The sequence below is a fragment of the Pan paniscus genome, chromosome 11 (genome assembly GCF_029289425.2).
Source record: "Pan paniscus chromosome 11, NHGRI_mPanPan1-v2.0_pri, whole genome shotgun sequence".
In the NCBI taxonomy this organism is placed as follows: Eukaryota; Metazoa; Chordata; class Mammalia; order Primates; family Hominidae; genus Pan; species Pan paniscus.
Window position 1 is genome coordinate 121,085,983 of NC_073260.2, and position 14,118 is coordinate 121,100,100.

Consider the following 14,118-nt stretch of genomic DNA (forward strand, 5'->3'; position numbering starts at 1 on the left):
GCTTAGCTTTTCAAAAATGGGCAAGCTTCTTATTAAACTACTACTGTTTGTGCACAGGACTTGTGGTATTAAAATAGCAATAATAGTACCAAATTTAAACAGCTACTGCTTAAAAATAATATACCCAAAATAACAACAACAAAAAAAGGATATCATGTAAAGAAGTTTTCAGGGAAGTATTTTTAAACAGTTTATCAACAACTTAAAAGTGTACTATAGCAAAATAATGCTTTTTAAAAATAAAAAATTTATATTTGTGTTTTCTCACTCTTGTTGTGGTCTTCTATTTAATTTTGCAGCAGCCCCTTGTAGTTTTATGTGATTTAAGTGATGTTCATATAAAACTGATGATTATAATAAACTTAAAATTTATCTAAGAAAACAGGCTATTTGAACTGTATATGAACAACATTTTTTGAAATTAAGAACTAATAAGTAGTGGAGCACAGAATTTATTAAAGAAGAGTAAAGTGTTAAAATATATAATCCTTTACAGCGACAGTAAAAGTATCGGTGATATTCCTAAGAGTGTAATATTGTGCTGTAAGTTAACATTTCTCCTTTGTGTCCTTTAGTATGTGATTGCTAATGTAGACGTGAAAAGGAGATTAATTCAGATACATTCACAACCTGAAACAAGATGCTTCCATCAAAAGAATCAGATCCTCATATAGCTGCTAGAGTTGGAACTACAGTCTTTGACAGCAATAAGCTGTAAATATACACACATGCTAATACCCTTGATTTGTTCATCTTTTGTGTCAGCATTTGGAAAAGATTGTTAAAGTGGCAGTTATAGTAAAGACTGGCAATTACAGTAAAGAGCAGAAATTAGGTATTTGTGACCTATTATATTTCATTAAAAGACTTCCTTATTAAAATGGCACTGCTTACTCTGATTACTTGACAGCTGCCCTAAACAGATTAGAAAATACACAGCTTCAGCTAAAGGTAAAATCAGCCTCTTTAAGCAAGCTTATGGCATAGAACAAGTAAATGGTATAGTGTAAGCAATTTTTTTTGTAAGACGTTTGCTTGAGGTAGAGATGTTTGTCAGTGATTAAGTGGTGTATTCTTTCATATTCCTGTAATAATAGTTTGCCCACAGTGGCATTTCCCATTGAGGTATTTTTATACACCCATCTGATATCATACTAGTTCCTACTAGTATGAGGCATCCTAGTTGGAGAGATCAGCATGACTTCACCAAAAAATCTTTTTCCTGCTAAGTGATGAGTTACAGCTCCAGTTCAATGTAAATACTGCCTTTACCAGGCAAAAACTCTAATTTTTGGAAGTTTCACCACGAGGTTATCAGTTTTTTTCTTTATCCTTTAATAATCCACTGGAGCCACTGTGAATTTAATATTTAAATTTGGGCATCACTTTCAGAACATTTAATTGTTTGCTTATTTAGAGAAGAATTCCTTGTGGCACTTGTTACCTTCAAGATATTTCTATTTACTTTGTTATATAGTATAGTGACTGTAGCACTTTATAGAATAGTACTGCCTATCAATTATTCAGATTGTAGTTTAGCAGTTAAGTAGCCTGAATTGGTACATATTGTAACATTTCAAGACTTTGTCACTATATTTCACATCATGAGGTATGGCATAAACACTGTAGATCAGCCTGTGAGTATCAAATCACAGCTCACTCTTGAAGACACAAACACAGGTTCAGTATGAAGCAGATTTGTGGGAAGATTACCTCCTGCAACTAATCTTGAATGTAGATTTTTGTCAGGACTGTCACAACATTAATAGAAGGCTTGTTGTAGTACTTGCATGGATCTGTGAAATTTCCACAAAGATGCAAACTGTGCTGTATGAGACAGTTGTATGCCAGTTCCACATACACAAGTATCTTTAACTTACATATTTAGTGTAATTTTTTTAATCTGATGCATCTTGCATGAAGTGTGTTAGCTTGCAAAATTGTTAGGGAAAAATGTGAGTTCTTTTGAATAAGGGAAACCAGAGTTCAAATCCTGGTTTTGTCATTTGATAGCTAATTATCCTTAAATAAGTTCCTTAACTGCCTTGATCCCAGATTTTTAATGTAAAAATGGGAATATTACCTGAACGATAAAGTGAAAGGGAAAATGAGATAAGCGTATAGAGAGAGCTTAACGTGATAGTACAGAATTAGTAGTTGAACTGTGGAAGCTAGTATTCTTATTTTCATCTTTCTGGCTTAGTCTTTGTGGTATAGGATATGAGGAGAGTTTTGCAGGAGAGGGTAGCAGCTGAAAATAGTAACATGGCAGTAGACAATCAGAAACAAAATTGTTTTCAAAGAGGAATGTTATGTACTGTATGTTAAGTCATTTTCAGTATTGGGAAGTGATTAAGAATTCTTTAAACTTTTATAAAATGACCTCTCATTCAGATTTCAATCTTGGGGCAGGATCATTAAAGATTACAGGAGCAGTAATAGAAAAAAATATGCACTAAGAGATGAAATACTTACTACTTTGCACAAGGAGTAAAATTTCATTAACAGAACAAGTTTAGTTATTTTAGTAAATATATACAACGAGGCTCGTATTAAATAGCCTGTCTTTAAAATTTTCTTCCGTGTAAAAATCTGTATGAGCAGAAGTGACTAAACTGCCCAGGCTTGTGTAAGCACCTTACAATGTTGATATAAGAGAACTGAAAATGAATATAGCTTCTGCTTAGAAGCAGTAAGGTAACAGTGGAGTCACATAAAAGTTTGATTACCTTTGGCACTTTTTGGCCCACCCCTTAAAACTATTTAATGTGCTCATCATTGATTTACAAAATATGGTTTACGTTTGAATATATTCTGTTGTTGCTTAAGTGACCATAAAGGCATTTAATTTAATTAGAAGGTAATATATTTAAAAGAATAGAAGTGGTTTGAAATATAATAATGGTTTGAAGTAGCTAGTGTGATTAAACTGGTTTAGGCAGTGGCTATCCTATTTCAATTCTTTGAGGAGGGTAAATCCAGCCTAAGATTAATGAAAGGAAGAGGCACAGAACATGCTTAACATTGCCTTGATATTTTAAGAGTGGGAAGAAAACCAGGCTAAAGTGATACTTTTAGAGCCAGGGGAAACAGTACTTACACAGATATAGTTACGCAGATACAGTCTTTCAGCTAAAACCACTAGCTGATTCTATTGTTCTGCACATTTTAAGTTAATCATTTTTTTCTTGAGTACAATTTATGTGTGCATATTATTAAGCCATTTAATGACATTTTAAAGAATTAAATACTGCCAAAAATAAATCCAGAAATGTTAAATTTCAGAGTTAAAATATATTCTATTGATAGCTGCCATTTTTTTACATCAATGAGTATGTAATTCTGATGTATTTTGTGTGGTGCAATGTCTGACTTATGGATGGTACAGTACAGTTGACCACTTGTAGAAATGTAGAACATAATTTTACCTTTTGTGCTTAATTGCATATTATGTCTAGCTCAGTGAAGATTCATACATTAGCTTCATAAATTTTCTTGCTACATAGAATTTTTTTTCCCTAAAAATGGAGAAGTTCTTGCTTTATGGTTATCTTTTTTTCCTTGATATTCTGAGCACTTTGAATGGTTGAATAGGGGAAAGTATAATATATATACATATACATTAATATACATACATATGTAAATATATACACATATGAAATAGTGTGGACTTTCTTTTCAGGGCAATTTAAAGTTAGAATTCTTCATATTGATAGAATTACTAGGTGAGAAAAACTAATTAAACTACCAAACTTGTCCAGACTCTCACTATTGGTAAGGCCTTTTAACACCAAAATCTTTTATGCAAACTGTACAGTATATATAAATGCTTCTCAAAGTGTGAATGGAAGACCCCTGGAGGCCCTTTTTCAATTCCCTGTGTGAGGCTGCATTTTCTTCATAACTTCAGACAAAACAGCAGATTGGGTGCAGAACTAGATGTGAGAATCCGTCTTCTATTAAGCAAGACATTAATGGATTTTATAAAAATGTACACCAGTTCCATAGTTATCAAATTTTATTTTGGAAAATTTAGATTATTTTATGATTTAAAAAAATTAACATAGAGTGATTACTATTATTTTAAATTAATGAATGTTTATTATATTTCTCTGTTTTATTTTCTAATCAGATGGGTATAGATAGATACAACTATGATTTACTGAAGCCTTACCAGCTGGAGAGAGCCACTGTTGCTCATCTCTTCTTAATTCTGCATTCAGAATGTCACATTTCTAGCTTGAAAAGTAGCCATTCCAGAAGTATACACACCATGGAAATTAGTAGAAATCACAAATCTGACTTTTTTTGGTGGGGAGGGAAAGAGTGGAATGTTGGTTTTAAACATTTATCAGTACATGACTGGATATAACACATCCCAACAAAAGTTCTTTGGGATTCTCAAAAAATTTAAGATCTGAAGGGGTTCCAGGTCAACAACTCTGCTTATCACAAAAGAACTGCTGCTTGTTACTATACTATGCAAATTTAACACCAGAGTCTATGCAAATATATGATTGAGGCAGAATTTTCAGCCAGGTACTCTGTCTCTAGGGCCACTTTACCAGTCTTTTTTTCTATAGTGTCTTCTAACAAGATTAGTTCCACAAAGTGATTTGAAGTTAAAAGATACGTGATACCTTCTGTGGCTCTCATCATACTAAGTACATAGATTAATTACTTGTTGACTGCTTCGAGACTGTCAGTATTATGGGGATATAGAAAAATGGAAAGAAAAAGGGTTATGGACTTGAGTGGTTAGGGAAACCTTCAGAGATGAGGTAAAGCAGGACATGGATCTTAAAAGGTTGTTTTGGAGGTTTATTGGCTGTGAGGAAGAGGTTAAGCATACAATGGCATAGAGGCAAGTATGATTTTGGTATAAAGAGTTGGAAGAGCTTGTTGGGAAATTGTGAAGCAGATGGACTGGAAAGGAAATGGCTTAGGATGTGGACCTTAACTAAGTTTATAGGATAACCAGCCAGTGTGTGTGTGTGTGTGTGTGTATATATATATATATATATATATTTTTTTTTTTTTTTTTTTGAGATGAGTCTCGCTTTGTCGCCCAGGCTGGAGTGCAGTGGCGACATCTTGGCTCACTGCAAGCTCTGCCTTCTGGGTTCACACCATTCTCCTGCCTCAGCCTCCTGAGTAGCTGGGACTACAGGCGCATGCCACCACGCCCGGAAAATTTTTTGTATTTTTAGTAGAGATGGGGTTTCACCATGTTAGCCAGAATGGTCTCGATCTCCTGACCTCGTGATCTGCCTGCCTCGGCCTCCCAAAGTGCTGGGATTACAGGTGTGAGCCACCGCGCCTGGCCCAGTGTATATTTTTTAAAAATGGATCACATGTTTAGATGAAAGTGGCCCTTTAGGGAGATTAATCTGGCACATCTGTGTAGGATAGATAGCAGAGTGGATCAGAAGTCAGGGGAACCTCTCTCAATCATCTGAAAGGAAGCATATGGTACAGAACTTGGGCTTTTAATTGAGAAAGACTTTGGTTTGAATCCTTTTTCTGCTAGTCTTTTACTTTCAGTTCATGGATAAGATGTAGATAACAACTAGCCAGTGGGGTTGTAAATATTACTGAGGGTGTGAAAGAGCCTAATACAGGTTAGATGCCTGGCACCATGCTAGGACCCTCAGTAAATTATTATCAATACAACATTTATGACTACTACTACTATAATAATAATATTGTTATTATTTGATGAGTTATAATGAAGATTCAGGCTGGGCAACCATCCTTGTAAATAGGATGTGGGGAATCAGGCCCACCCCGACACCAATAAGAGCAAGAATACAAATGAAAGCTCACTCACTATATTTCTCCATACTTAAATGTTGCATATCAGTAAAGAAGTGGTTAAATCAAACATCCTCTGACCTCCTAACTTGACCAGAAACAGCTTTATAATGAGATAAATGACCACTTAGAATTCTCAGATTTTTTTAGCAGTTCTGTTCTAGAGCATAGTGGCAAAGGGAGAGCTGACCCTTTGTCACCTCATCTGTGTCCTGCAGTCTACCTCCATTTTTCATATCCTGGGCTCTTTGCCATAGCATGCCCACAAGATCATCCTGCAGGCAACGTTGCCCCACCCCTTGCAAGCTATCTGTTGACTACCCTGTAGGCCTAGAGTTGAGTATGCCTGAATCTCCATCTGTCATGAGGAGTATAGTCAAGAACTTTGCATGGGAATTTGGGGTCCTGGGAATGTGCTGAAGTAGAGTCTGAAGGACTCAGGGAGCATGGCCCTGGGCTGTGCAGACTTCTTGCCTCCCGAGGCGGTACCTGGCCAGAGGGCCAAAGCAAGCTCTCTAAAGTGAGTGGCCCAAGGGCAATGGGCCCTCTCGCCTGAGTCTCACGGTTGTGCTGGAAGGGACATCTGACATGAGTGACAAATGAGCAGGGCTTATTTACTATTAGTTATGGGGTATGAGAAAATGTGAGTGAAAAAAGATGAAAGATCACTGGGTTTCAGGAGAATTATGGAGCCACTGAGAAAGTAGGACAGTATTTGGGAGTTGGTAGAATGGGACCTGAATGTAGAATAGCCATGTTTTGCTCACCATTATATCCTCCAGCACCTAATTACCTCCTAGCACATTGCCAAGCATCTAGTACTGATTCAATAAATTTTGAAGGGCAGAATAGATATTTTGAATAGTTGTGCCAGAGATGAAAATAAAGTCATTGTAGAATATAGAAAGAAACAAGGAAAATAAGGTCTTGTGGGTGAGCCCAATGTAGCACTTTGGATTGTAGGTAGATAGCATCGATTAGCATGGTCATCTGTAAACTATTAGTGTGGGGAGACTGTATTATATATTTAATTTTTGTATGTTTGATACCAAACAACTAGTCTTTCTGAAATGAATAATTGAATAATATACAAGAAGGAACTTTTAAGAAATGAATTGGATTTTAAAGTTAAGATGAGTGACACAAATTTGTATCATCAGTAAACTGGTATACCTGAGGAAGTTGTAATCATAAAAAACAAAGAGATCCTAAGCAACTGTGGTTTTTGCTCACAATGAGATATGAAACAGTGAAAGATATGTTCAAAGAATAGGTTTTATTTGTAACCTATTTGGAAAGAAGAACACAGATGACTGTAGACTGGCCTAAAATTTTCACTTGATATTTGCAAGGTATATATAGGGAAAGGTAGTAGGAGAAAAGGATTAGAAGTAATGGAGTAGGTTGAATTATAAACATTTATAACTGCAGATATGTTTGACTCATGTTGCTCAAAATTGTTAAGAAGTATTGTGTAGTCGCTTAGTTAATAACATACAAGGCCTCATGTCAGAAAATATACTGAGAATAAAGTAAGAAAATATAATAATATGGTTAAAATTGCCAAATTCTTTTCGAGAATCCAAGTGTGTTGATTATTGTAGATTATTACATTTTTGATGTATCTGGTTTGTTATCACCTAAATACACAGCAAACACCTGTGATTGTTTTAGTGATCCTTGTCTTGTCTTCTTCAAGTAATCTCAAATATGTGTATTTAGACTGTTGCCTATTCATATATACTCAGCTGTGCCTGTTTGCTTTGTTACTTTTCTATGTCTAATGAAGCAATATAAAAATTTATGGCAACTGTCACTTAATGTCACCTTTACCTTTAAAGAAAAAAGGTAAAGCCAAATCATGCCAGGTAGCTACGATACTCTTTATAGTTAACTAAATTATCAGATATACTTTGTAATAAGTTGATCTCTGATATCATGGGCCAAATTTAGGGAACATACATAAACACATACATGTAAGTATGTTTGTATATCATTGCTACTCCACATTTACTTTATTAGCCAATAAAGATCATTAGTTTAAAAATAACTTGTGTATTCTCCTTCCTTGAACAAAAGATCTTTCTTTTAAAAATTTCTATAAAACTAAATTATTTTTAAGGAATGAGCAAATGCATGTCAGCTGCTAAATCATTCTCACTTTTGCTTCTCTACAAGAAATTAGCAGGGTGATTTTCAGAATTGTTTGCTCTCTCATCTTCACAGTTTAAAAGCACATATTCTTTTAAAGAATCCTTTTTCTGAGATTTCCCCTAATTTATATTTCTTATTATTACAATACTATGATTATTCTTTGAATTATAGTTCTTTGAAAACTAAAAATTCTCTCATGTAAAATCAAAAACAGTATCTTTTTTGGCTAAATCAGAAACATCTAAAAATATCAGTGCATTCATGTGAAGAAATACTTCTAAAATAATTCAGTTATGTAATTAATATAATTAATACTTATCTATAAGCTTAATAATTTTAAATAGTCACATGGCTTCTACATATCAAAAAATTCATTTTTAATGTGAACTAATTGTTCTTGCTTTTAATATTTTAGGCCACTTGGTCATTCTGGCATTTTATGGTAGAGAATACGTTGAGTTTGGCTCATGGAAGGAATATGAGGTAATTTGAACACATGTTCTTTATAAATAATGAACTGTGTGTACATAATACAGAGTATTTTCAGATGTCATATATGGAGTCTCATGTCTGAATTTTTTCAATAGTAATTTTCTTTTTTCATATTTTGATGTTTTTCCTTTCTTGATGGTTGGCAATAGTTAATATGGTGAAGAACTTTATTTTCTATCACTACTATATATGTTTTCAAGAAAACAGTATTATTTACATAGTTATGTGTTTTCAGCTTATATTTTTAAATGCTTCAGTTAACCTAGCTTTCTGTGGTGCTGTAAAAACCAGAAGAGAATTCCTTCCTTTCCACCTACCAACTTCCCATCCCAACCAATCCTGCCCCAGGTAGGATTAAGGTCATGCTGCATTTAAAAGTCATAACTGCCACACAGAGTTTATAGAGGAACAATAAAGAAAGAGCACTGGAACTCCAATAATGTAAAGTTTTCAGGCACTACTCAGAGTGCTTTGAGAGCACAAATATGAGACTCATAGGTTAGTCTTTTCCTGTCCTTTGATACCCATATGTGACCCTGTGTGATGTATGGGTTTGTCATTCTAAAATGGCAGTCCAATAAGTGTATATGCCACATATATTTTCATAGTGGTTTCATAGACTAAACATTAAGCCTATATCAAAGTAAGTTTCAATTAAAGGTAGAAAAATAATAGTTGACTTTATGAAATTAAGCCAATGATACAGTAGCAGGCTTATCAGTAGATATTAAGTATTTGGTAGAGTAATTGGTTAATATACTGCTGATGTCATAATTCCCCTACTCTACTACTCAATAATAGTTTTGTTATGTAGGAAGATGCAGCAGCTTGTTTGTGTGAACTTCTGCTTCCACTACAAACAGTACTTTAAAGAGAGGCCTTCCACTGGCATTCAGAAAGGTGAAAAAAGCAGGAGTCAGGGTGGGGTGGATAGGTGGGAAGGGTGTCAGAGGGATAGGCATAGTGTCTGTGAGTACTTGTAAGCTGTCATCATTGGTCTTTGAGGTTATGTTTGCATCCAAATTACTTCCTTACCTTTCCAAAGAGTTGAAATGCAGTTGCCAGCCCATTGAGGATGATCAAACATTGCTATTTTAATGTTTCTCAATTTTTAATAAATGAAGCTTATATTATTAAAATTGGTGTTATTTAAAAATAATCATGTGATTTACTTTTTTTTAAGCATGTATCATCTGGTAAATTTTTGAAAAGTATTAATAATTTATCTTTAAATACTACACTTTAATTTCTAAGTTCTAAAAATTGTGTTCATGTTGTTTCAATCAAAGATGTGATGATGAAATAGAATCCATCAGTCTTCACAGGGAACAAGGTACTCCTTATTTCAATTTGATGTATGGTCTTTGTTTTAGCAGCCATGGAGGATACTCTAGTTTCTTTGGGAAGATAAACACTCAATCTGGTAGTTAAGAGACAAAGCTCAAGAGAAATAAGCTGAAGCTGTAACCTCCATTTCAAACTTGTGGTTCTGCGTAAGTCCTCTGTAAAGTACATCAAAAATTCCCCTATGCATTTTCTACAATTTTATGGATATAAGGTTGAAAGAGAAATTGAGTAGTTTTGTGTCTAAGGCCTTGACAACATTATTTATAGTTAGTAATTGCATTTATGTATAGAAGTTACAATTTCAGAGTTACAATAATCTTTATCATAGGTAGTATATTTAAAGGGACTTAGTACTAACTCTTTTAAGTAGTTTTCCTAGGAAATAATTACAGTTTTATTATATTTCTCAAACCATTTGAGTTGTCTGTGTCAAACAAACCAGTTGGACGTTCTTTTCCCTTATCACTCAGTTTTCATGATTGAAGATATCTGACTATGGACATTGATATTATACCTAATAATTGTGAATCCTTTTATGGATTTGCAGAAAAGCATTTCCATAGTATACTTTTATTAAAAGTGCTTACAAACTTATTTATCAAAAATAGTTTAGAGGAAATTAATCAATAGATGTGTTGGTGAAGTCCTTCTCTTGGTAAAGTAATAGGAAATGAGCTTATCTTAAATTATCTGAGAGAAGCAGTAGAGAACAATTCTATATGTGTTTCTCCTTCCCTCTTTTTCCCTTTCAATTTGATTTTTGGACCTCTTTTCATTTTGATAACATTAAACTCCTTTGTAGTATGTGAAGTAAGGAAGTATCTTGGGAACGGGAGTGGTAGGAAAAGAAGCACGTTTATTTTAAAATATTGCCTAGCCTATAGAACAGTAATTATAATATGCCTCATATTTTCATAGGTCATGCTACACAAAGGTCATGCTTTACAAAGCTCTTTTGTGTGTAGCATCTTATTTAGCTTTTCCCAACAGTAAGTTATATGGGGAAGGAATTGTTTCCAAATTTAGGATGAGGAAACTGAGATAGAAAGGTCAAGAAACACTTTTCCAGATCTTTTGACTCTTACTCTAGTATTTGTATCTACTCTATTAATAATTTTTAAATCATATTTTTAATAACTTGAATTTTCAGGGGACACCTTTGGAGGGATAATTGGAAGCAGAGCAGGTCCATTTTTGTCTCTTTTTAAATTAGGACTCTGAGTAGTACTTTACTGGGAGACAGGGTTTCGAAGCTGCTCTCTATATTGCTTTTCTAGGTGGAAGGATTGTAAATTAGAGTAGTAATCTATACCTCTCTTTTTGTTATTGCAGTTGCTAGAAGTGATGATCAAAGTTATATGCTGCTTTTTCTAATGGCATCGTGGATATAGAAATAAGAATTAGACTCTTGGCAGTTTACTTTACTTTTATTGCTTTCCAACTAATATTTTCTGACTTAATACTGTACACGGGATATACAAGTTACTAACCTTTTACCAGGGCCAATAACAATTGGTCTTTAAAGAGTAGTATAGTTTTAAAAATATAAATGTGAAAAATTATAAAAATCAAAATAGAAACTGTCCATATTAAACATAGCATGTCTTGGGCTTAAAATGACATTAGTAAATATCCTCATTCTTTGTACAACTTAAAATATTGCTTGAATTTCATAACCCCAAGCCTGGTATTTAATTAAGTACATTGGTTGTTAAAAGTAATTTCCATAAGCTATTGTCTGTTTATAGAACTTTGAAAATTCTAGGCCGGGCATGGTGGCTTCTGCCTGTAATCTCAGCACTTTGGGATGTCAAGGTAGAAGGATCCCTTGAGCCCAGGAATTGGAGACCAGCCTGGGCAACACAGGGAGAGGCTGTCTCTATTAAAAAAAAAGAGAAAATTCTAGGTTATGATAGCATTTATGAGTAATGGTAATAGTTTCTAGAAATGGCTCCTTCTTCATATTGTAGAATTCTAGAGTCTTTGATAATAATGAGTTCCAAAATATGTTTTCACTTTACCCAAATGTGCATTTAAATCTTATTGTAACAGTCTATGAAATTACTTATGTGCACATAGAAAATAAATCGTATCTGGGGCCCATCAAAAACATGATAACATTTAATAAGGGTTAGAAGTTAATCACACAAATTCGAAGTAACTGTTTAGACTCAAATCATAGCATTCTACAAATTGAATATGTATTAGCAATTTTGTACTTTTAGTTATGAGCATGAATCTGGAGTTTAATATTCAAAAGCTGGTGATTATTATTTTTCTTTAACTTGGTCTTTGAGCATTTAGTTGAGAGTACTAAACTAAACACTCTGAACTAATAAAGTTTCATTATTTTGTCCATAGCTTATTCTGGACATAAAGCAGTTGGAGAGACACTGAAAAGGGCAGAAAAAATGGGTATTGACAGCAGTGAGAAAAGATTGGAGCCATGGAAACTATTTTGTATAGGAAAGGAGGGGAAAGAACTTAAAATTAGTTTTCAAATTGATTTGTATTTCTGTTTACTCTTTGTTCCAAACTCCCAGCTAAAATCGATAAAAGCAGCATAATATGTTAAAGAGAGCCGTAACTTGTTGCCTTGAAAGCTTTTAGAAAGGGTGATTTTTATTTGTCATAAAGAAGACAGTCCCTAAAAGTTCACTGGGCTCTGGAGCAGGGTAGAGAGGGATATTTGGTAGGTCATACCCCACAAAAATCTTTTAAGACCAGAATAGTTAGTAATTCATCTAAATAATATCTGTATTATTCTTTTTTTTTTTTTTTTTTTTTTTTTGGTTTGAGACATAGTTTCACTTTTGTTGCCCAGGCTGGAGTGCAATGGGATGATGTCGGCTCACTGCAACCTCCGCCTCCTGGGTTCAAGCGATTCCCCTGCCTCAGCCTCCTGAGTAGCTGGGATTACAGGCAATGCGCCACCATGCCTGGCTAATTTTGTATTTTTAGTAGAGACAGGGTTTCTCCACGTTGGTCAGGCTGGTCTCGAACTCCCGACTTCAAGTGATCCGCCCACCTCGGCCTCCCAAAGTGTTGGGATTACAGGTGTGAGCCACTGCACTCAGCCAATATCTATTATTCTTAAAGTCTTTGCCAGGTTTAAAGTTCTTGGATTATAATTCTGATGCTAATTGCTTGGAAATGTATTGCTATATATTTATGAATATTCTCTTATAACTAAAGATGATGCATGTAATTTTTGCAGATTTTAAATTGTTTTTCAGAGATAAACTAAGATAAAAATTACAAGTTCATTTCAAATTTGGGATTATAGAGAGAACTAAAATTCTTTTATTCTGAGAGAGATTACAAATTCCGTATTATGTACACTTTAAAAATAATTGATAACAAATACAGAGGGAAGCAAAAAATTAGTCCACAATGTTAGAATGAAGCAGTATCCTTTGGCAAAGTGGTCTAGCGTAAGCAGCTCATGGTTTTTTGAGTCAGTCAAACCTGAGTTTGACTATTGGTTCACTCACTTACTAGTTCAATATTCTTATGTAACATGAGGACATTAATTGTTACCTTGAAGACTTGTGAAAATTAAGTAAAGGACTTATGCAAAGTGTGTAATCCAGTGCCTGGCACAGAATAGTGCTTCAGAAGTAATAGTTTCATTCATTTCTTATATAAATGTAAAAGTTTCTTCAGTAGATTGGGTTAGGAAAAACCAATAGAACAGGGAGGTGATATAGGGGCAGATTTAACTCCAGTCATTTCCAAGGGGAAATGGTTTTCAGTATTTTTTTTTTTTTTTTGTATTTACTATTAATTTAATTAATTTTGTTTTGAGACAGGCTCTTGCCCTGTTTCCCAGACTGGAGTGCGGTGATACCGTCATAGTTCACTGAAGCCTTGAACTCCCTGGCTCCAGCAGTCTTCCCGCTTCAGCCTCCTGCCTTAGCCTCCCAAGTAGCTAGGACTAGAGGTGTGTCATCATGCCCAGCTTTTTTTTTTTTCTTTTCTTTTTGTAGAGATGGGGAGGGGGGTGTCTCCTTATGTTGCTCAGGCTGGTCTTGAACTCCTGTCCTCAAGTGAGCCTTCCTCTTTGGCCTCCCAAAGGGTTAGGATTACAGGTTGAGCCACTGCACCCAGCCTTTGTTTACTATTCAACTGCCCAAATTTTACTATATTCTGTGGTAGGCAACAAAAACTTAATTGCTTTATTACCTTAGGGAGAAACCAGTTTTGGTCCTACCTTTATTAAAAATCTTCAAAAACTTGATCCGCTTTTAGTAAGAAAGCTACACAGAGTTGTAAGTAGAAAACCACATGTGAAGTAGAAAATACTAAATG

At 34.4% G+C, this 14,118-nt stretch overlaps 1 protein-coding gene across 9 annotated transcripts in view; it reads left to right on the forward strand.

Annotated features, from left to right (window-relative positions):
• RFX3 (regulatory factor X3) overlaps positions 1-14,118 on the forward strand; it is a 308,074-nt gene that overhangs the window by 26,558 nt on the left and 267,398 nt on the right. Inside the window, exon 1 of one of the 9 annotated variants that reach the window (XM_055092196.3) lies at positions 9,263-9,360. The exons of 6 other annotated variants lie outside the window; for them this stretch is intronic. In XM_055092196.3, coding sequence (XP_054948171.1) covers positions 9,279-9,360 — 82 coding nt within the window. In that variant the 5' untranslated portion in view covers positions 9,263-9,278. Of the gene's footprint in view, positions 1-9,262; positions 9,361-14,118 lie in introns of those variants that run through there. 2 more of the 9 variants (XM_055092191.1, XM_055092192.1) reach the window with 2 other exon arrangements.